A 25,590-nucleotide genomic window follows, 5' to 3' on the forward strand; every position below is an offset into this window, starting at 1 on the left:
AAAATCTCTCTGAGTTGCTTGATCTGAAAACAAAAACTGGGATTAACGCTTCCAGTAACGATACAGATAAAAGAGGGGAGGAATACTTTTAAACTCCTCCCAATGTTATAGACGATGGTGGATGATTATATGTATTGATAGTGCTTACATCAATCCAGTTTATAGTTGATTTAATTTAATATAAAGCAAGTCACTTCTGAACAAACAATTTTATCATTAACATCGCCATGTCATTCCATTTATTTCTACTTCTCTTTAACTAAAGTCATTCTTTAAACTTTTTTTTTTCATTGGGGGAAAAAAAAGTTATCTTTAAAAACAGTCGTTTGGAATATTCAATTTCATCATCATTGTGTCAAAGTAGTTTTCATGGAAAAATCAATGATCCTGTCGCATTAAGCACAGTAGAGCTTCTTAGGTAATATAAGCTTCGATGGGACCTTTTCACTTCGCCCCAATTTTAAAAATTGTTTATAATCTTTATTTTAATTCAATATATTGTCTAAATAATGAATAACAAATATTAACGATAAATTGAAAGGACAAAATAATTCATTACAGACAATTTTCAAGGCGGCTAGTTCATCAAGACTAAACTAATTTAAATTTTAAAATAAGTATAAATAAAAAGTTAAAACAATAAAAAATTTCTTTTTTGGCGTAATGTAAATAGTCTAATATATAATTTGCCAGAGTAGTTTTGCCTTGGGAATTAGTCAATTAAAGGAACTGGATTGCCCTGTCTACAAGCTAATTTGAAATTATGAAAATAATAATAATAATGTTCTGAAAGCTGTGGGACATTTGATTATAATTTGAATGCTTTAAATTCTACTGATAAATTCAAATTTTCTAACTTACAATTTTCTATCCTTGTAAATCAAATGCAAAAAAAGAAATGAAAATAGAGGGGGGGGGGAAGATGAGGATCCTCATTCAATTGAGAACCACAGGCAGTTGTCTATTCTGTCTATTTAATCATAATTACTTTTACTTCTCTGCTTATTATTATTGTTATTCTATTTTTAATGTGTTACTTTGATAATAAACATGATTTTGTTTGCAAGACTTATTCTATTCATTTATAGGCTTCAATTTTGCTTCTTGCCTTTTTTTACTCCATTTGTAAACATAAAAGTTTCACTGGAACATGAATAGGAAGTTTCTATTATTTCCAAACAAGAATTCTTTATTTATCTAAACGAATCACGTTTCAGGTAACGAAAATCACTGACACATTAAAGCAACTTTTTTCTGTCACCCAAATAGGTTTCTTCATCTAAAAAAAAAAAAAAAAAAAAAAAACTCTTAATCTTAGATCGAATTTTAAACGCTCTGAAACCTGTTTTAGAATGAAGAAGACTGTTGACCCAAAGCTCTTAGTCTAATAGTGTATGATCGAATGAAAACATAAAGGTCGGTCGCACTGAATGGAACATCTGACGGACCGGAACTGACAGAATACAAGTCACATGATCTGTCAGCATCCTCCAATGACAATGAAGGCTTCGAAAGAATAATTATTTCCCACACCGAACTACGGAAATATACGCTGTTCAGTGATTTCTTTTTCTTTTTTTTATGGTACTACGCAGGGTATATAAATGTAAAAGAAGCTGATAAACGCAGACGACACTAAATCGATATCCTTTGCGTTTGACTTGAAGTTTAATTATATTAGTTTGGCTACAGAGGCTTTTCAGAATGTTTAAAGTTGGGATTTTCGCGGTTTTCGTTCTGTTTTTCTTTTTAATAGAAATAGCGGCAGGACAGGTAAGAGTATTTTTATTTTTAAAGTATTTTATTCCATTAGATTAAACATTTTTAATTATTTTTTAAATACTATTATATCGAAAAACATGAAAAATATTCTTAAAATTTTAGTATTTTTGTCACTCAAAAAGATAAGAATTCAGTTCAACGTTACAATTTTTCGAGAAAGGTATCATCATTATTTTGGTGGGAATTTTTATTTTTGTGGATATTATTCTCAATGAATTCGCTCTTTATTTAATATTTTATCTACGTTTCAAAGTTTTCTTATAGAATATAGACATTTTATATAAAAAAAAAGATTATTACTTTTATAATTATAAAAAGAGAGTTTCATTGAAAAAATGTGTCTGAATTGGATAAATATAATGTAAAATGAAAAGATGAGAATTTTTTTTACAGTTATTTTTTTACTTTTTGATGGTCTTCAAGTTGAATGAATGGTTTTTGAACTGTGTGTAAATATCGTGTTTATGCAAAACACTCCTCTTCCTATCTTCTTATAAATATGAATTATTGGTTAGATCTAGGGCTGAAAAATTCTTACAGTTTAGCTACAAACATGGGGTTTTGAAGTGAAATAGAGAATGAAGATAAAATTACTTACATATTTAAAATTGAATGTCTATTTATTTGCTTAAACTTTTGAAAATTCCACACTCTTTGACAGATTCAAATGAAATTTAGAACTCATGTTCCTTAGCATTTAGAAGGATTAACTGAGCTATTAAAAAGTTTCTATTCCCCTTTAAGAGGCGAGAGAGGTAAAAAGGGAATTAAAAAAATCAGGTTTTTTTGGTCCATAACTTTTGAATAAATCACGATATAAATATTACTTTTACTACACCTTAAAATAAAAAATAATAACAAATAAATAAATTAGCGTTATAGTGACATCAATTTGATTACCGTACAATTTTTTTTCTGATTTTTTAATCAATTTTTCAAAGTTAATTTAAACGCAACTTTTATTAATCCAACGTTTTTTGAATTGTTATAAAATGCACAATTTACAAGTATAAGTGGTTTGATTTTCTTTCATATATATAGGGAAAAAAACCTTCTCAGGTCAGTCATTCATAAAAATTTTAAAAGATGCTATTCTTATAATAGAAATTTTGGATGCTTTATGGGTTTCACAAAATTGACATTGCCTTCTATTTGCTCATACGATAGTAAATCTGATCGTAATCACCGCCTTTTAATTTCAAAAAAAAAAAAAATGCATTCGTTGTTCTTAATATCTTCAGTTCGTTGTATTATCATTTTCCAACAGAAATTCCGCTGAATACTGATTAAAAAGCAAATTACTAATGATATCAATTTCGAACTATCCCTTAAATGAGAAACGTTTTATAAACTGGATTTACAAAAATTTCCTCAATATTCGCGCTGATTCATATCAATAGCAAAAAATTTTAATATAATCCTCTTGTAATACGAAAAATTTGTCAATCAAATAATTAAATTTAATTGACTAATTTATTCCACTAATCTTTAAAAAGATGCTCTAATTTTTTTATAATACTGATTTTTTTTTCAATGACCAAGGGTCATTTTTATCTTGAGTTTAACTTTTATAACAATTATGAAACCATTACATTAAAATTTATATTCTATTATCAAATTAAATCGATATTTTTCAAATTTATTTTAAAATTAAAATTCAGTCTTTATTATTTAAATTAATAAGCAAAATTGAAGTATTAAGCCTGTTTTAATTATAAAAGAAGCCCAATCAAAAAGATAGCAACAGGAAAATTAAAAAAAAAAAATCAAACATGTTTACTTCTTTTTCTTGGGAATAATACATAGTAAAGAATGATTTGAAAAGTTTTATTTAAATTGCTTCTTGCAAGTCTAAAAAGTTCAAAGACTATGATGCGTTCATTTGATTTTGAAACTTTTTTTTTATTACTATAACAACCAGTCCATTGAGCGCCTCGGCAAGTATTCTTTAAAAATGAAGAAGAAAAGACCAAATTATTATCCTTTAAAAAAAAGTTAATAGATGTTGATTATATGCGTAACTATTAGATTTTGCGACAAATAGAAGTAATTATATATTTAGATTTAGATTAGTTTTAAATAAAATAAAATTTGTGGCTTGAAATATAGTTTACTTATAAAAGCATAATCCATGCTTCGTTCCCCACAAATATATGCTATAATTCTTTTTGATGCCAATTAATTTAAAACACATACACATTTCTGTTTCATTTCAATCATAGAAGCACTCCTATTTTAATTCATGAATCATGCAAAATTTTAATTTTTCCCACGCATCTTCAAACCTTTCATAGTTTGAGATAAAACGCCCTTATGAACTAAATAAGAATCCATAAAATTATTGAATCGTCTGCAATCAGGAATTTTTCTCCTATTAAAAGCATTAAAATTGTGAATATATTTCTAACTTCCTTTTCTCATGTTTGACTCTTCACTATGATATGACCCTCTTTGCGTGCAGGAATGGCTATGGCCTAGGCGTGGCTATAAAATACTTCCTGAAAAAATCCTGAAGATTGTAAAATTGTCTTTCATTCATTAAAAATAATAAGTAAAGAATATCGAAATTAAAAGAATGCTACACTTTTAAAAGATTTCTCCCTTGCCTTTTAATAATTTGCAATTTACTTACATTTATTGTAGTTTCGATAAAAGCTCTCTTTATTTTGTTAAATATTCTTTATGAAATAAAATTTTACAATTTTTTAAAAACTTTTTCTTATTTGCTTGATCTAGCTATCTGCTGCTTGCTCGTTTAAAGAATAATTACAAAAGGAAAGAAATGCAAAATTAGCCAGGAGAAAAACTGCAGTTTAAATTGCACATTAAAAACTTTCTTTTTTGGGTAATAATGTGAAAGAGGTTAATATCGCTTAGAATATAGATATATCACATATAATAGAAACGCAAACAAGCGTGACTTTAAATTAAAAATATGTAGATTTAACAGAAAATCATAAACAAAACATAAAAATGGGATTATTGTTAAGTATTATAACAAGAAAAAAACTACTGCTCCCTTCCCATAAACATTCGGATAAATTAAATGATCAGAATATTGCAACAGCATAGGCGGGAGTTATAGTTGAGTCTAAAATCCATTACCGGCTACGGTATAACCCCTTCCGTAGAAGGCACGTCCCATTATTGGTAGGGGATAGTCAACCCCACACCAATTTTGTATCCAACAGAGTCACGAGAACCACTATGCCGGAAGCTTCTCATTACCATTTTTGAGGCGCCCCCAGGGGATTGGTAATTATTGTTGTCCCCAGGAGGTTGGTAAATGCCAAAAAATGTTAACTGAATATATTTATCTCATAGTTATTTTCTTTTAATTAAAACAAATATTTATCCGCTTTTTTCTGAATTTAATCACAATTGTTTCGTCCCTTGTTGTTTTTTAATTTTTTAAGATGCAAATTTTCTTTAAGCATTTTGTGTTAAATATAAGATTTTAAAAATAGAAAAGCAATATTCTTCGAGAATTCAGCATTCAAGAGTATTTCTCTTAAATCCACTCCTAGATGAAAACTTCTAAATCCTGGCAATGATTCGCTATGTTTTCAATAAATATTGTTCTCGAAACTGAATAATACATATAGGTCTATTTGAAGATCATTATGGTTGCATTAAATGACAAGCAACCGTTGAAATATATCAATCCCAAAGTTTTATTTTAAAAAACAATTAATTAAAATGAATATATGCAATTTTTGTGAAAACAGTTGATAACCATCTGCTTTCTCTTTTCTTTTTCAGAAACCTCCAAGAGCTTATGCAAAATCTAAATGTGAGAAACGAATTAAAAATGAAGTAAGCAAAATGATTCATATAATTTTTTTCTTTGCTGGTTACATTGATTGCTACATTTAAAAAACATTTTCTAATATATGTTGTTGTTTTTTTAATTACAGACAATGTTGGAGCAATGTAAAACATGTGTTGAACAATACAACTTGCCGGAATATCCTTCAAAAAGTGAAGTAAGTTTCTAAATTTTGAACATTCCGATAAATAATTTGAACATTCCGTTAATAAAAGAACTACATTTATTTTTAAATGATATAATTCAACTTATGATATGATTGTTTATATTCCGAACATTTTTTTAAGTATTATTTTATACAATTGGGAAAGATAATTCAAAATAATTGGCAGTTTAATAAAAAGTACGGCAAATGGTTAAACACGAAATTTGATTTCGGATCTCTATACAGTTTCATAAACTATTTTATTTGATACCAATCACCGATGGCAACCAGCTAGCAAGCAGGGAATATTGATTAAATTTAATTAAGTCGTTCAGATATGACTTAATATCTATGCTTCCTCCAATTTATCAGATAGTAAAGCCGTGTTATTTTATTTGTCTTATTTTGCTCTGTTTATTGTGTCCATGAACCTTTCTAGTGAAAGCCAGTTCCATGACATCAGAGCACTATTAAAAACGTAAATTAAATGCCTGGATAGTCCATCTTCTAAATTTCGTAGTATTTAACCGATTTATTCGTTTTATAAATTACGTACATGTAAAACAGAATCCCTCTTCCTTAGCTCGAAACAATGGAAGAAAATCATACGGTGAAATATTTGATGAAACAATGAAAACTTTTTGAATTTCGGGCAACGATGTAATTTTTTGTTGAATGATATATATATATATATATATATATATATATATTTAAAAAAAAATTTCCAGAATTTAAGTAGAATTTGCTTGGTTATAAATTTGGTATCATTAAAGGTCATTTTTTTTAATTTTTAAAAGTTTTAAAAACCATTTTTGTGCAATAATATTTTTTAAAGTCTTGAAAAAATACCCCTTAAAATTCAGTATATTTTCCATTTAATTAAAATTATAAGTAAATTTTTAAATGGATTTTCCCTAGTTGCACATATACAACTCCCAAGGTATATATTATGTGCCTGGTTTGATGGCTGTAGGTTAAAATGATGCATTCTGTAGAGCGCTAACATACTTTCATCTTTATTATTAGTAGAGATAATGATTCATATTACATAAAACACGTTAGTAATATTTTGATTTAAAGATAAACGTTATTTTTTTAACATGATATTGTTTAGAGGCTTCATAGCATCTGTTAATTACATCATGCGACGTATATGATATAAATAAAGTAGAGTAACCAAATTCAGACGGAAATTACTTTTTTTGTAGTAGGTGCTCACTAAGAAAGGGATATTTCGAAATCTTAATTAGGTTTTTAATTAAACAAATTTAAATTAATTAAAATTTTTAATTAATCAAAATTATTTAATTATAAAATTTTCTTAATGACTTCGAGATATATTATTGGCGTAAAAAATATTTCTATGCCATTAAAATAAGCTTTTCAGTAATATAAGTTTTTTGTCATATAATTTGCCCTTTAATTTTAATAATTCCTAAAAATTAATTAAAACGCAATTTTTTCTAACGGTACTTTACTATTATATAGAAATGCAATATAAAATCGCAAGATTGTGAATAATGAATATGAATGTTTTAATAACTATAATATGATTAAGCAAAAATAAATGTTAGATTTTTTTTTTCAATTTGTTAATAACCAATGCTTTAATATATTTCGAAAGATATTTTTCAAAATAAGATAATGTTTTATGTTAGTATTCTTTTTAAAATTATCTGAAGAATACACAAAGAATGCAGTGGCTGATAAAATCGTGACAAATGAATCAAGTTCAAAGCCTTTTCATATAGAAGTTTAATCTCCTTTGTTTTAGTAATATTTCTATCTCAATTAAAAATAATTGTGTTGTTGAAACATTCATCTGCGATTTTTAAAAGGCTGCCATGAGCATTATCTACGCTTCGGAACCGAAGGTCCAAATTTCACAGACATTGGTATGGTGTGAAATTGGGCGATGTTGATGATTACTAAGAGATCACTCCTTTTATTTGAAAACGGTTTTAACATTATGAGTCCCATCACAAAAAGCTCTCAGTGGTGCTTCAAAGCATGATCATATAATTAACATAATCTAAAATTGAAATCGCCGTCTATTTGCTTATTATATAATTGTATAGTACTAAACATTTTTTTTGGAATAAAACACATTTTTTTAAAATTCTTTTGGCATATAAATGAAAATATTCCTCAGGCGAACACATTTTTTTTTAAGAAAATTTAAGTTATTTCAAAATTAAATTTTGCATTTTGAGTACATATTTACATGAACGTATGTATTAAATAAAGAATGTGTTGTCTTTCTGAATAAAATGGAAAAGTCCATTAGAATACATTACAGAAAATATTTTTCAGAATAGTTGTTTAGCAATAGTTGAAGTGAAAAGGAATTGTTGGTGAAGTCAAAATAAATTTTAGTTCTTATAATAATATTTTGATTTTATGAAATAGTTGTTGAAAATTCTTTTCAGCAAGAAAAAAATATCATAGAAGTTTTTTTAGTTCTAATGTAACTTTTATGTAAGAACTAGTTTAATTTTAAAATCTAAAAATAAAAATTACATCTTTCGTAATTTATCATAAATGCAGAGAGCAGGGAAAAAAATCTTTAGGCTGTATAGCGTTATATTTCAAGAAAAATTCAAGCTATATTACTCTAAACTGCTTTGAAATATAAAATATTCAGTAGAATGAATATTATATATTTATTAATAATGAAATATATAATTCATATCTATTCAGTAGAAATATCTAGCTATTTATTTCTTTTGTTTATTTTCTCATATATGAAGTATTTAAACAGAATATATTATTGTCAAAGAATTCGACATCGAGATTTTAACATTAGAGTTTTCCTCGAATGCTAAATCATATTTTTGTAATTATTGCTGTCCATCTGGGTAACTGTTGGAAAGTTTTGTTTTCTATTAGCTTCACCACTCATGGGAATTTATGCGAAGTTCATTTTATTTTATAATCTCAGTTTTGTGATTGGTAGGGATACCCGTTACGTAATTTTGTTTCGATATGCCCATTTTGAGGAATGATAGCAGTTTTGATTAATGTAAGGCTTACAATTAAATAAAATGCTGTTGAATTTTAAGTTCTTTTGGAAACTATTTATATTGACGCATTGAAAAAGGGACGGTCGATTCTCCATGGCCGAATGGTCATAGCAGTGGTCTCATGATCGGGAGTTCGAATCCCGCTAGCGACAATGCGATGCACAGTCTGTGTAAACATTTAATTCCTTGATTTTATGTTTTCCTTTATTTCGCGTTCCAGAAGATTCTGGACCTTTCTTTAGTTTACCAGATAAGCGCTCTGTACTTTTCTTACTGTCTCCAGAAAAGTATTCTGGAACTTTCCCTGCTAATATAAAAGCAGAAGATATCTCAGTCACGGTGTTCTGAGTTCGGAGTTGAGTTAATAAATTGGTTTAGCTCTACTTCTTGTGTGTGTCATTGAGTTCCACACTAAAGTACCTACGTTACAATATATTGATGTTGATTAAATTTGATTTGTATACACTTCACAGTCTAATATCCAGCTTTTCACCTGGATGAGGATGAATGATTCTTAATAATACCTTTAAATGTCAAATTTTTAGTGTCAGAATCGGAATTACGTTATTCAGACTAAATTTCACAAACACCTAGTTATTGGCGGACGTGTTTCAACTATTGAGGATTGTATGCTGTTAATTCTTCATATTGACTGATGAATTGTCGTTTACACTTAGAAACGTTTTTTTCCTTAATGACTCTATTGGGTAATTGTAAAGTTTTCATCAATATGTATTGAATGTAGAAACCTAGTGCGACAGTTCATTGAATGAAACTAATGCATCTTTGAGAATTATATGGCTATGGTGAAGATTTTGCAATTTTAACGGCACCAAAATTGTCCATCAAAGAGAGACGAAAAGAAATTGAAGAGTCGTATTACAAGAAAAAGCATGCAAGCATTTTTTTTAATTAGATGAGTTTTTCCTTTATGCGGATATATGAGGAATGATAATGACCTGTTTTCTTATTTTAAACAATGGCTATACGATGGAGGAAATTAAACAAATCTGCGCTTTTTCCCCTGGAATTCAAATACCACACCACGACTCCAATAGACAGATGATAAGATTCTTGACGGATTAAACATTTATCAAGTCCGTTATAAGATACAACTTGATTCGAATTAGTATTTCTTATTTAATAGCGGCAAAATATAAATATATTGAAATTAATGCTTCCCTAAATTTCTCTTTATTGTCGATCAGACTAAATTATCTTAATAAATTTTGGCCAAAAACAATACCAACAATACCCATCTTATTTAGACTATCAAGCATCACTAGCAAAATTTTTAATCGAAGAATGAAACTGTGATATCAGCATTGTGGTTTCCGGCGATTAGTAGGGTAAATGAGCTGAAATTAATACGCATGCGCTGAAAGTCAAGGACAGCAACGGGTGAGAAGAGTAGTGCAGCATTTTGATAGCCTTCTTATTTAATGTGCTGTTATAGTTGAATGTATTAGAATAAGAATTGTCATATAATATTTACTGTGATTCGCAACAACCTGATGAACTTTGAATACTGAAAATCTGCTGTGTTTCATTTCTAGGATATTTATGCAGCTGACAATCACGGATATATATTATTTTTTGATAATATCGCATTTGAATTTATTAAGACACTATTTTTCTTTTTATAATATTAATCAATAATTTAATTCTGAATTTGAGTATCTTTTATTTTTTCATATTATAAAAATGTTTTGTTTATCTGAAAATTAAAAATTTTAATTCTTATCTGATAACTGTGACCTATCAGGTGCAAAGAAACAATGTGGCAAGGCAATAGAGATCGGCGCTTAGTTCAATGTTTATTTTGCTCAAAACATAGTTAACGATCATCTGAGATACTTATTTTTAAACGGACATTTTTTAAAAACAAATTATGATGAATATTTGAATGCCTAATACTATAATCAGTGTTTTAACAAAAGGAATTTATGATCTTTCTGTCTTCCAAGTTTTTCAGTAGTTGAAAATTATATTTATTTTGGAACTAAATTTAAATTAATAATGCCTAAGCCTGGATTTTATGCAGTACGTGTTGGTAGAAAACCTGGTATTTATATGTCATGGGCTGAATGTGAGGCTCAAGTAAAAGGTTTTCCTAAAGCATCTTATAAAAAATTCGCTGACCTCGGTTCTGCGGAAAATTTTGCTGGAATAAAGCATTCTGAACCAAATACTGCTAAAAATTTTGCTGGTGTAAAGCACGCTGAACCAAATGCTGCCATAAAAAAACGTGTTGGACCAAATACTGCTGAAGACGATATCAAAAGAAAGTTTAATGAAATTGACATGCAAATAATTAGTGATATATATAAACTTGCTAGTACATTTGAAGCAGCACCTTCAACCTCTTCAGTACATGAAAAACGAAAAAGCAGACCTACCAGTAAACGTACAAGAAACAGTGAACAAGAATTCTCATTTACTTCGATACTTGAGATATCACCTAGTAGAACTTCCAATGACTACTCTAGAGTTTATGAACCAGAACCTTCAAATTTTTCAGTGCTTGAAAGACAAACAGATAGACATTCTAGCAATCTTATAAATAATTTTGTACCTGAACCTTCAACTTCATCTTCTATGTCAATTGAAGATGCTTTTGAAAATGTTCCAGATTTTATCTTTGATTTAGCTGTTGACAAGCGGCCTTATTATGCTGTTCATCGAGGTGCAAGACCAGGTGTTTACAGAACCTGGAAAGAATGTGAAGCACAAATTAAAAATACAAGAGGTGCCTCATATCGTAAATTTGATAATGAAGAGCAAGCTTTGGAATATGTGCAAACTGGTGGAATAGTAAAGGCTACTAAGAGAGAATTACGTGAAATACCTTATAATAATCGTGTGAAGAAACGTAGGAGAAACAGTGATGGAAAAGTAGAATATGTTTTAGCAAATCCTGATGAACCTGTTGTGATATTTACTGATGGAGCTAGTGCTGAAAATGGCCGTAGAAGAGCTAGAGCAGGAATAGGTATTTATTGGGGTCCTAACCATCCTTTAAATACAAGTAAAAGATTACCTGGACGTCAAACAAATAATAGAGCTGAAATTCAAGCTGCTGTGTATGCTCTTAATCAGGCTAAACAAATAGGAGCTCGTAAGGTCAAGTTGTATACTGATAGTCAGTTCCTTATTCATGCTATTACAGACTGGATTAAAAAATGGAAAACTAATGGATGGAAATTAGTTAATGGTGATCCTGTTGTCAATAAAGATGATTTTCTTGAGCTTGAAGCTATTAGTCAGGGTTTAGAGGTTGAATGGATATATGTCAAAGCTCATGCAAGAAATCATGGTAATGATGAAGCTGATAGGTTAGCAGTTGCTGGATCTAGATTATTACTTGAACCTTCAAATTGTTCTGAATTTCCAAAGCCTCAAATTCAACCAGAAAATTTAGAGCCTTTTATTGTAACAGATGCATCAAGTTCCAGCACTGAAGTATTGCCACTAATCATTCCTGAAGAGTGTATTGAAAGAAAAGCTTTTTATGCTGTACATAAAGGAAAATCACCTGGTGTGTATAAAACTTGGGTTGAATGTGAACAACAAATTAAAGATTTCCCAAAGCCCTGGTTTAAAAAATTCTTTTCTGAAGAAGAGGCTCTTGAATTTGTTAAAAAGGGTAAAGTTACTAAAAAAATCAATATTCCTGATCATGGACCTGATAAGTTTGTAACAGTATTTACTGATGGTGCTAGTTCCTGTAATGGTCAAGATGATGCTAAAGCTGGTATAGGTGTATATTGGGGACCAGGAAATGAACTGAATACCAGTATGCGACTTCCAGGTAGACAGACAAATAATCGGGCTGAAATTTTTGCTGCTGTGCATGCTCTTAAACAAGCAAAACAACTTGGAATAAAAAATCTACGATTATATACAGATAGTCAGTTTGTTATTAAAGGTATAACTGAATGGATTGATAATTGGAAAGAAAGGGATTGGGTATCATCTTCTGGGAAACCTGTTGTTAATAAAGAAGACTTTATAGCTCTAGATAATGCTCGCCAAGGCATTAATGTTGATTGGTGTTATGTCAAAGGTCATGCTAATAATCCTGGTAATGTTGAAGCTGATAAATTGGCAGTAGCTGGATGTAACAAGGCAGTTTCTGAAAGTTTCTTTTTAGCTTGAAAACCTGCAGCATAGACTAATTGTTGCATATGAATGTTTAACTGGATTTTTTAATAAAAGGCATAGAATGCTTTTCATGCAACTCTTTTAATACCAAAGTGTTCCAGAGGAAACTTATTTAATTTAGTCAACAGATGTTATTAAATAATTGAATTTATTTGTATTGATAATTAAGATTTTCTTATGATATATATTGTTAAAACTAAAAATACATACAGTAAAATAAAAAATTATTTTTAATTTAGAAAAGAAAATTAAATTTGCTTGAATCTGTATACTGATATATAAACTGATTGAAAATCGAAACGTGGAATGTCAATTAAAGTTTGAAAAAAAATCTTTAAAATGTTAATTTTAATTTTACTATTGCTTCAGAATGTACATGACAATTTTTGTTTATTTACAAAATTTCAAGCATTACACAAATTATTCTGTTTTATTTAAAATGAGTTTTAAGTATTTCACCTGATAATGTGTTAAAAACTATATATTTTATTTTGCTTATTTACTTATTTTTATGTTACTGCTATGCATTTTATTGGTTTTTAATACTGCCATGATGGAAAATAAAATAATTACATTCCTTCATCTTCATATATTGTATGTATTTGTTAGAATAACAGAATTTACATATACCACTAAATTTTATTAAACTAATTACATATCTGTTTTTATATTAATTTTAAATTGATATTTTATATTTGATTTTTAAAGAAGACTTCAACTAATCTTTCTGAATTTCATATTATTTAAAAAGTTGCTGAATTCAATAATAATTTGTATTTTAAGCTTGGTTAAAACTTAAACTGCTTTTATCTCATCATTTATTTTAGATTCTATTTTGCTTTTTCATGTTAAAATTATTTGCTTATGTTCTGTCCCTTATGTTCAATAGCCAGTTTATTTAGCACATTTATACTTAATATACTTGATACATCTGTGTGCAATTTTTGATTTATGGCATTTGGGTCATTCTCTGTAAAGTTCAATTATATTTTTATTCAGGTAGTTTTTATGATTAAAAATTCAATGAATCTATTTTTATTTTTACAAATTTTCTTTCTATAAATATTGGAGAGGATAGGGTGTTAAAAAAACCTATTTTCCTATAATTATAATATATATATATATATTAAGTAATGAATTTTGTTTGCTTTTAAATTTTAACAAAAACAGTTATTACAATTGTTTTAATTGTTATATGATGATATTTCATTTAAGTCTGCTATTTTAATTATCCAGGAAGTTTCAATGAGACATCTGTGTTGCAGCTATATTATGAACACATTGAAGGTTAATCTCTACTATTAATAAAAGGATGAATGTGTGTGTGTTGACATTCTTCTTTTTGGTAAATTTATACTTTGGAAGATAGGCATGTGCATCTTGGAGCTATTTTTTAAAAAAATTTAATAAGAATTTTAATGGAAAATTAAATTGAATTTTACTTTTTTTTCATGGTAATTTCCAAAAAGTATTATTGGACCTAAATGAATTTTATGGTGTTTCAAAATTCTAAAATCATCTTTATAATGATTCCAATTTAGTGGTTGTGTAAATTTTTCCTAAATTTTGGCAATGTTATTTTTTTTTTTTTTTTGCCTATTTTTTTAACCATTTTTAGTTTTGCTTAATTTTTAATTTTTGTTCTGAAATTCAAACTTTCATGTTATGTTCTTCCATTGTTAAAAGCTAAAGAAGAAGATTCTATTTAATATCTCTGTAATTTATAGAAAGTATAAAAAAAAGTGAAGTTACAGTATAGAACATTCGAACATGCTATGTTCGAACATGAAATGTTTTTAATAATGCTATGATGTCATGCAACTTGTCTCCATTAGGAAAATAATTACAATCACTCAGCTTTAATGCCTGACAATTTGGTGGAACATGGATCTGAAAATATATGTAAATGATTTAACTGTGATTAAGAATAACCATTCAATAGACAGCTACAAAAATATATAAGAAAATAATTGATAAAATGCTTACAGTTTTTTTGTATTTGAAACAATATAAAACTGTGATAGAATTTTTTGGTGCTGTTGTATATTTTGCATTTTTTTCACTACTCTGTAGTGCAAAATTTAATCTCCATATAATGAATTAAAAAAATGAAACTTAGTTTTTTTATATTTTTTTTATTCATTGCATGGCAGTTTGTAACTAATAATAAAGTATTTCCACATTTATTAACCTATTTCTACATTTATGAATAATTTCAATTAAAAGAAGTAATGAGAAGTTTTTCTCATCATTTTTTTTTAATGTTCATTGTGTATTGATTACATTATTTTTTTTTTAACAATATAAGAGTTTTAAAGAAAAAAAAATAATCTATTTTTGGTTCTCAATTGAAATAGAAGAAACATTTTTTTTTTTTTTTTTTTTTTGTGTGTGTGTGTGTGTGTTTGTGCATCTGAAGTTAGTAACTGTATATCTGATATAATAATTGCTTTGTGATATTCCATGTAGTCATTAAAACATGTCAAATTATGTTTATTAGAAAATTATTATTTTTTTATTGTTGAATGTGCTGCTCTATGTATAAGATATGTTTGAAAAATTAGAACTAAATTTTAAAAAATGTAATGAATAAATATTTTCTTTGATTTTTTTTGAAAATTCTGTTTTATTATTTTAATATAAAAATATAGACATTTAAAAAGGTTTTCAATAAGAAGATGTTAAAATGAACACTGGCATATAAGCTTTTATCAGAAAATCATGAAAATTTTTGTCTTAATCCACGAATTTTCTTAAATTATTTTTAACATTAAAAATATATATATAAAATAATCCTTTATAGAACATGTTAAATAAATTATCATTTTCATGTAATCATTATAATTTTATATTTCTTAAAATACCTTTTATTACTAATATATGATAAAAATTTTGGATGTTAAATTTTACTATATTTTAGATTTGTGTCATTTCATAGTGAGAATGCTTTGTGTATTAATCTGGAAGTTAAGATTTTGAAAACTCTGCATGAAATTTATACATAATGGGTCATTCAATGAAAAAATGATTTAAAAAAAATGTTGTTGTTTCATTACCTTTTGAATCATATAAGAATTAAAAATACTGCAGATGAAACAAATATCTATCAAAATAAAATATTTTTCTGGCTTAAAAAAATTATTTCTGAAAGTAGTTATAATTGATATTTAGTAAAACATTTAATACTTCACATGTAAAGAAATATCTTGTAGATAGATTCCTTATAAGACTTATTGCAATGGTTATTATAACACGACTTAAGGCAAATTTTTGCAGATATTCACTGATTGTGGTTCCTACAAAACGGAAACACCTTTCATTTAAAAATTTATAATATATATGTGTATGAAGCTTTGTCCCTGTTAACACGTTAACTAAAGTAAGCTTGATTGTATTTTTTAAACAGCTTGGGATATGTTGCAAGGAATATAGAAATCCCAAATTAATTCAGCCATCTGTTTCAAGGGGAATGGAAATGCTCGGGGGGGGTGAAATTTTCCTTTTTTTTTAAACTTTAGGTTGTTGATAGAACAATAAATCATCCTTGGATCATTATTGTCTCATAAAGACAAACAACTTTTGTACTAAAAGTTTTCAGTAGTGCAATTTAATAGTTAGGAGTTAAAAAGAGATTTTTCCCCCCCTCATATCTAATAGTGATGTTCTCATTTGGAGAACAATATATTTGCTTTGCTTAACTGATTATTAAATTATTCAATCCAAATTGAATATTTATGATATTTCTGGCACAGTTTTACTTTTCATCTAGGCAGGATTTTTATTTGAAAATCCAGTTCACGATAATTTTTCATTTCCTTTTCATTAACAAGGGCAAACATGGAGTACAAGTTAAAGTAAACAAATATGAGAAATCAGATATTAATAATTTTTAACTGTAAGATATAAATAACGTCTACATATGTATCACATTAATAATGGAACATAAGGTATAAATATGGATTTCACACTGGATGTAAATTATCTGTTTAAAAAAGAATCATGTTACTGTTTGAAAATTTTCAGTCTTTGTCCTTTATTTTTACTTATTATTTTAAAACGCAATGAAATAGTTTATGCCTATTAAATATTCATTCTTAAATGAAAATGAAATCTTTAAACAAATATTTGGATATAAATAATTTAGGAAATATAATTGAAAATATTAGTTTTAATAAAGGAATTGATAAGTAATTATTACTGTTGGATTACCTAAAGATGTATTCTCAGTATGATAATTTTGAAATTTTCTCTTTTTTTCAGGTAAGAAATATGATCAGAACATGTGTACCAAAGGTAAATTTTTTAAAGGAAAAAATTTGAAAAATTTATACCTAAATTTTCAGTTTAATAATTATTATTAACTAATTCCAACTAATAAATCATCTATGTGATCTAATTTTATTCCAGAAAGATCCTAAGGAATGGGTGAAAGGAAAATGTGAAGAAAATACTGAAAAGCAGGTTGTTTTTATTTTCTTAAAAATAAATATTATTTGAAAAGTTGATGGTAGAATTTCTATAGATTATCCATTCACAATAATGTATTAATTTTCTACATATAAATGAAAAGATGTATTATATGCATTTTAGCTAATAAATAATATTTATTATCTTGATTTAATGAAGATATTTTTGAATGTTTTGCTAAAATCAATACAGTTTACATTTTTAAATGTTTGATGATTATGTCTTTTAATTTATAATTGTAAACTATGAATTAAAGATTGATATGATTTTAAAATCAGAATTTAATATTTTTTATTTATTTCTTTATTTGTAAAGTCAGTATTTAAATTAATAGAGGATGATTTGTTTGCATAATGAAAGCATGTTATCTTTTTTGTAGGATGACATAGAAAAATGTTTTCAGTGTGTGGATGATTTCGAGTTGCCTCAAAATGTTACCAGAGATGATGTGAGTATATAGAATGCTATAAAATTTGTAGCAAAACAATACTTTTTAATTGAAACCTTTTTAAAATATTGCATTTTATTATAGGTTCAAGCTTTAAGAAGAACATGTCTTCCTCAAGTATGTTAAAGATCTATACTTTTTATTATTTTGACAGTGTAATGTATAATGTGAAAATTTCTTAGACTTATTATTTTACCCTTTTTAAAAGTAAACTATTATCTGAGTAAGAATATTTTTTATCAAGAAAAATAAAAATGATATACCATACATTTAGTGCTTATGTCATTTTTGTAACTTGTTGGTTTTCAGTATTTCAATATTTAAAAGTAAATAATCAGTTATTAGCTGACATAATGCATTTGCAATTTCTATTCATAAATTTTAAAGATTTTTTTTTATTTAAAAACTTTTTTTTTGCTTTCAAAATTTAAATTAATAATTAGTATATTTGATTATTTAGTATACATTATAGATGCATCTCTTTTGAAAACATTTATATTATCATACATAGATATTATGTAATTTTTATATTTGCTAAAAGTATGCTGAATATTTCTTTAATAAATTATACATAATAATTTGAAGAACATGGATATTACTGTTATTTAAATGAAACATTCTAAGTATTGTTAGTGATATTCATTGACCATCAACAAACTCTCTATTTATGATGCACTAATTATCAAATACTCAAAAAAAAAATCGCTTTACATTTGATTTTTTGTCTAAAAAAAGATGTATAATGAAGTTGCAACTACTTATGAATGTTTTAAAAAGTCACAATTAAGAATATTAAATCATTTTTTTTATTTTATGTATTGTTAATTGTACTCATTTATAGTTTTAATGTTAATGACTGCATAGTTAAAAAATAAATTAATAATCTTCAAACAGTTATTATCATAGAATTTAGTTGAGAATAAAAGCCCAAAGAAAAAAAAATGAGCACAACATTTTTTTATTAGTAAACAATGTGCATATTTATATACAATCTAGTAGTATTTGTATATTCTTTATACAAAAGTATATTTCAATTGTGAAATGTTGGAAAATATTGATTTTTTTTTTCTTTTTTTTTTCCTGGCTCAAGTAGTAAGGAAGATCTGTGTAATACTTTTTGCCTAACTGGATCATTTTATTGATTGTAGAATATATTTTTAGATAAATGTTTCTATAAACTGTTTTTCTCATCTGAATTGGATTCATTTAAACTTTATAATTTAGAGCAAAATCATTACAGATAAGACATATTTCCATGCAAACTGATTTCCACTTTTTTCGAACAAATTTTATCATTCTTGAGATCAATTGATTTTATGTGATAATTTTACAACATTTTTAATATATCAAGTACTTTTTGTATGAATTTATTGATTTTTAAATTCAGTTAGCTTTTTCTGTTCCAAGCCAGTATCATGGTTGCCGTTAACATTTAAAATTTTTTATTTTTCCTTTGACATATATTTGACATAAAAATAAAATGGCTGTGGACTTATTATAAACAAAATACTAATGGTAATAGTTTAATATAAAATTACTTAAACTTGCTATTGGAAGATTTCATGAAGATAAAAAAAAATCAAAATATACATATAATTTTATTTTTTTATTAAATGTTAATGGGCTCTATGAATTAGAATTATTTTGTAAATTCCATGCTTATGCTATAGTTTGAGCTCCCTACTATCATACCAAAATGGAATAACAGTGGAGCAATTAATCATTAATTGGAGTTTTTTAATGCTTAAATTTAATATGCTATGTATTTTTCAGGTTGTTTATGTATTAAATTTAATTTTTTTTATCCAAATATTTTGTATAATTTATACCCATATATGCTAAATTGCTTTTGTGATATGAATTAATTTAAAGTTTTTAGATTCAAATGTTCTCAATTTCTTTCAGCCAAGCTTGAAATTTAAGGCAAAGAGGAAGTGTGTTAAGAGGCTCCGAGTTAAAGTAAGATTATAATAATATTTTAGCTATCATTTTAAAGAGGTTTTATTTGCAGTTTACTACTTATTAAATGTTTATAATTTTTTACATTATTAGCTTTTACATTCTAGCAATTTGTTTTTATATTAATAAGTTGAATTATTAAATTTTATTTCTCATAAAATTTAATTCAGCTCATTTAGTTAAATTAAATTTTTAGCTCATCGTGTATTTTTTAAAATTTAATAATATTCAAGATATTTTTGTTTATTTCATTATCTAGAACCAATGAGGCTGTTAATTTTTATAATTTTTGTGGCAATGTATTTATGATTAATTATTTAGATTGTTTAGTATTTTATGTATGATTTTATATCTGCTTTTTCTATTCTTGAATGTGTATTGATTGACATTTTGTCATATTTATGACTGATTATTATTAGAGAGTGAATAATAAAATGCATTTGGGAGAAAGAGCAAAATCTATATTTTTAGTCTAAAAAATATTGATACATAAAACATTTGTGATTACATTGCATTTCATGATATTCATGAACAGAAAATCATGTTTTGTAAATGATGTTCATCTTTGTTTATGTATTGATTCGTAACAAAGTTCATTCTTCACAATGTAGTTGAGCATTGTGGCTTGGATTTTGTAATACTACTATTCTAATTCTTCTACATTTTGTATACATTATGTGTGATAGCAGGTGGTTTTGTTTTCATTTATAAACTTCTTAAATAAAAATTTATTCAAGATCATGTTATAAAAAGAAACAGATATTTTAGTAAATTTTGAATCTGCATTTCAACATAAATGCAGATTCAAATTTATCACCCCTCACAAAATAATCATAAGCAAAAACATGTTATTATAACTTGCATGACAACATGATGCCAACTGAAGTACTAATACTGTGCAAATGGAATAGAATTTCTAACTCATGCAATAGTTCCTTCAAGCAAACTCTTTTTCTCAAACATCCAGCTCTTTTACTTCACTCTGTATGCTAAAATAATCCTGAAGAAAACATTCTATTGAGTATGGAATATTTTCCCTGTTCTGATTAAATGAAATAATAATTTAATTTGAATTACACTTAACTGATTTTATTCTCTCTTGATATCTAACCCATTTTGCCACATATTAAAAATACAAGTTTAGATTTGTTTAATAAAATTTAGATAATTAAACATTAACAAAGTAATCTGTTATTTAATACAACAGATTCATAGGCAAAACTATATTGAGATATTCGTTTACATAATGATACAACCCATGCTTTGATACTGACAATATACTAGCATATTATATTGAAACTGAAAAAAAAAAAAAAAAAAAAAAAAAAACTTAAATAAAATTCAAGGAAAATGAGTAAGGGATATGTTTCCAACTGTTATATTTGCTAATATATTTTATATCACTAACAAATATCAATATTAACTAATTAATTGATTTTTTTTCTTTGCTTCTTCAATTATAAAATTATACAATGCAAAAAGATGTCACTGCATTAGCTTACAAATTTTCAATTAAATGTCTTTACAAGATGATATTATAAAATTTCTGTTGCTGGAAGCAGTGTATAATTTTTATTCCAATATATTTTAGGAGGAAATTGAATCTTGCAAGGAATGTATACAATCCTACAAATTACCTGAAAAACCATCTTGTGAAGAGGTAATGTAAATCAGAAATGTTTCTAACAATCCATCATATATTTTAGAATAGAATTTTTTAATGTCATGAAGAATAATTTATGATATTTTTACTAAATAATCTTTTTTTAAAGAGAAATAAATTTTCTTTGTTTTTTCAGTGTTTAATAATTATTTATTGAAGTTCATTTCCGACTAATTCTTTAATTTTTTTTATAGGTGAATGAAATGAAAAGAAAATGCATACTTGTAAGTTTTTTTTTTTTTTACAAACTTTACATTTAATTAAGCATTTTTATTATATAAAATCTAATGGAATCATTTAAATAGTTCTGATTTAATTTCATAAAGCAAATATTTTCTAAAAACTGAGAATAATTCATTGAAATGGTTACTACCTTAAAATTTTTCTTAGGATTTTTTTACATTAAAATTTTTTTACTTGCAAATATGGAGTTTTTAACAGAATTTAAATAACATTTTAATTTACTCACCTGATTAAGTCAGACTTTTGAATAGATTATGAATATTTTTATCATGTTTACATTTTATTCAATAATCAATGCCTGAATTTTGGTTATATAACTATAATAATATAGCAGTAAGGATATGATTTATCATAATTTTATTGAAGTTGAAAGCATTTGCTTTTGTTTCTCTTAAACAAGTGAATAAATTATAATTTTTGTTTTTAATTTCTTAGTAATCACTGTTATTTGTATAAGATATATGATATGTTTTAAATATTTATTATATTAATTGATTTATGCATTAAATTATGGTTATTTTTTCTTTTAAATGAAAAAAAACCTTCAGTCTATTCATTAATAATTTCCATTTAAAATAATTAAAATTACAGGTTTTTGTATTCATTTTTTCAAATGAACACAAAAATCTGTATTCATTTCAAGAAATCACTTGATGGAAGTATATTAATTACAATTATGTTTTGCAAAATTTTTCTAAAACTTGAATTTTGGTTACATAACATTATAATTGTACATTTTATTATCATACACACAACTTTTTAGAAAAATAGTAATAAAATAATTTTTATCAATTAATCAGTTTTGTTTAATTTAGTTTAATTGTTTAATTTAGTATAATTTCTGTGAATGATTTGCTGGTCTGTTGATGTAGAAATATTTAAAATAGAATATAAAAATCAATGCATAGTAAACAGTGTTTTAATCAAAGAATAAAACATTTTAAGTTTTATTATTCAGTTATATCCACAAATAAAATGTTAACATCATAATAAGATATATTGTATGTTATAGGAAATAAAAGGCAATAACACATCAAAATATTTAAATATTTGAATTATGTATATTAAGTCAAAGAATTTTTATAATTAATTATTAATAAAAATTTATGCAAAAAACAAACAAACAAAAAACAAGTAATCCTTGAATGTTTTGCTGTAACCATGTTTGCTATGTTAAGTATTATATTTAATTACTTCCATTTCAAATTGTCTGAATCAGAGTGATGGCATGATTTATTAAGTGAAATTCTTGGAAAAATCTACTACTTGTTTGAATACTATTTCTAATGTCATAACTAGTATTTAGTCAGTATGACTACTGTCATAGACTCCAATTTAAGGTGATTACCAAAAACAGGGGGAAAAAAAAAAAGAGAGAGATTGAAACAAAATTGCCATTTGACATTTATTTAAATATTTAAGGCAAAATTAATGTAATGTAATTTTATATACTATAGAATGTATATACATATACATATAGAATTCACATTCATAACCGTCCATTTACTATAGAATGAAACACTTTGTTATTTACTCGTTCTTTTTTATTAGTATTCCATTCAAATGAAGAAAGTTGCATTAAATTATTATAAATTCAACTAATTACATATAAAATTAAATAATTTATACACTGAAAAAAGTTGCATATGCTGCTATTTTAAGTGTCGCCAAAATATATTGTTTGTGCTACTATGTCTGCTTTCAAAGTTATGTTTCATCCAGGACTTCGAAAAGAGTTCATATTCTTATGTTTATAATTTCTGTACTAGTGTGTATGGGGAAAAAAATTATGTATCAAACTAGTTTATGTCACCTTGCTATGTATTGTGTATTAGTAGAATGAGAAAAAGAGAGGAAAAAGGATAATTTGCAAGATGACAAACTAACAATATTGAACAATATCTATCAGAATGAGTTTGTTTGTTTTTATGTGTTTGAAATTGTTATCCTTTCGTTTTGGGAAAATTCGGGAAATCTTATTTCTTCACAAAAACTCTTTTTATTATTTTCTGTAGTCCTTGAAAACCTTCTTTTTTGAAACTCTATTTTCTATGTAGTTAGTGTAATAGATAATTTTAATGAAGATGCTATTAATATTGTTTCAAATTATTTATTTTTAGGAGAGATCTGGTCGAGAGCTGTGGACTGAACCTATTCTCCAAGAAGATGAAGAAGAATATTTGGTTTGATATGGCAACTGTGAACGAACCTTCCTTGCAGCATAATTGAATCGTGCACATATTTAATCAGTAGTTTTAGTTTTTATGTCAACCTGATAAGTTCTTTTGAGGGATATATGTAAATGATATTGCATGATAATCTGAAAGATTACATTCTTGAAACATCAGCGTGTGATTTAACAGGGCAAAAGAAAATCTTACTGCACATTAGTTTATATTTATATGAATATATGTGATATCCTTACTGCAAGTAATATTGCAACCAAAATTTAGCTATTTGTGATAACACATTTTACTGTATAAATTTGTCTTCAGTAGGATGGTTTATGTATTTGTGCGTTTTCATTTGTGTCTTTAATTTATTTTATTTTATTTCGATTTCTTATGTAGTATGTTATATGTAATAAATATTGTATCTTTGAAATGTTTTTGACTCAATTTCTCTGTTACTTTCATATTTATTTTTATAGTAATATGGAGGCTGCATTTAAAAAAATCTGTTGACTTGAATATTCACATTAAAGTGTACTTTTCTTAATTAAATGTTTAAAGAAATAGAAATTTAAGGTAAAAAGACTTTGAACTCAAAATATATGTACTGTTCTAAAATATCAGTATCTTTATTTTTTATCTATACTCTACAACACAATTTTTCAAATTTTCACCTGCTTCCCCCCCCTCCCCCCCCCAACTTTTTTTTTTCATTGAAACTCTGTCTCAACAAATAATAATAATTATGGTATTTTATAGAGAGGTGAATAATATAAATAATAAATTTGTTCACAAATATTAATGATAAACTATTGATTAATTAAAATACATAGTTTCAATTCTCAATAATTTCTTCCTCCCTTTATATTTGTCAAATTTACTATAACAATATGTGTGAAATTGCTATGTTACGATATTTGAAGTTTACAATGATTTTTTAATAGTTTTTTTTAATATTTAAAATGAGAAGAGCAGGATTAATAATAATACTAATTTGTATGTAATCTGAATAATTCTAAAAATTCCAAATTTATTCCAGTCATCAGTGAAAGAAATAATTGGATAACGATAGGATAATGATGGAAGGAAATTGGTTATACTTACTTCACATGACAGATTTAGGACCTGAAAGAAAATTTACTTTTTAAATATCACTCCATGTCTGGAAAGTGAAGTGAATTTCTTTCACTTTTTAAACCCAAATATCGTATAACAAGGTGGTCAGCCGAAAAGGAAACCGAAATCGTCAGGGAATTCCGGGAGAGCGGGAAAAATCAGGGAACTGAAATTTTTTTTATAAATCGGTAATTTTTATCAAACATGATAATTCGCTGGTATTATTTCATAAGTAGATTGGAATTAATAGGCAAATAATGAAAATTAAACTTTTACTGATAGTACAAAATAGACTATAGAAATAGAAAGATTAACCACCATATTTAATTTATTGCATATATGTATAAGTTAATAATATATTCGCCGAATGTTTTTGTTTGCTTTTTTTAGAACAAGTTATCGACATAATTAGCGAAAATAATTTTGCGTTTTAAAGCTGCGCTTCTGTTACTATTATGATTGTAAGCTTTAATGAGCCTCTTTTAATTAAAAACATATTTAGGGTGCTATCCCCCCCCCCCTTTTTCTTCCTTCGAACGTCAGATCGATCATACCACGTGTTACGAGAGCGAAAATATGA

At 26.2% G+C, this 25,590-nt stretch overlaps 2 protein-coding genes across 2 annotated transcripts; both read left to right on the forward strand.

Annotated features, from left to right (window-relative positions):
• Window positions 1–1,552: 1,552 nt before the first annotated feature.
• LOC129963624 (uncharacterized) lies at window positions 1,553–24,331 on the forward strand. The gene is made up of 11 exons (XM_056078105.1): window positions 1,553–1,773; window positions 5,545–5,598; window positions 5,700–5,768; window positions 17,204–17,236; window positions 17,351–17,404; window positions 17,790–17,858; window positions 17,943–17,975; window positions 19,764–19,817; window positions 21,409–21,477; window positions 21,675–21,704; window positions 23,844–24,331. Exons 1-11 carry the CDS (start codon window positions 1,705–1,707, stop codon window positions 23,910–23,912), a joined length of 603 nt encoding a protein of 200 aa, XP_055934080.1. The 5' UTR covers window positions 1,553–1,704; the 3' UTR covers window positions 23,913–24,331.
• LOC129963622 (uncharacterized) lies at window positions 10,244–13,356 on the forward strand. Its single transcript, XM_056078104.1, has one exon. The coding sequence runs from the start codon at window positions 10,799–10,801 to the stop codon at window positions 12,935–12,937; it is 2,139 nt and encodes a 712-aa protein (XP_055934079.1). The 5' UTR covers window positions 10,244–10,798; the 3' UTR covers window positions 12,938–13,356.
• Window positions 24,332–25,590: the final 1,259 nt, after the last annotated feature.

Source organism: Argiope bruennichi, chromosome 3, assembly GCF_947563725.1.
Source record: "Argiope bruennichi chromosome 3, qqArgBrue1.1, whole genome shotgun sequence".
NCBI classification, from domain to species: domain Eukaryota; kingdom Metazoa; phylum Arthropoda; class Arachnida; order Araneae; family Araneidae; genus Argiope; species Argiope bruennichi.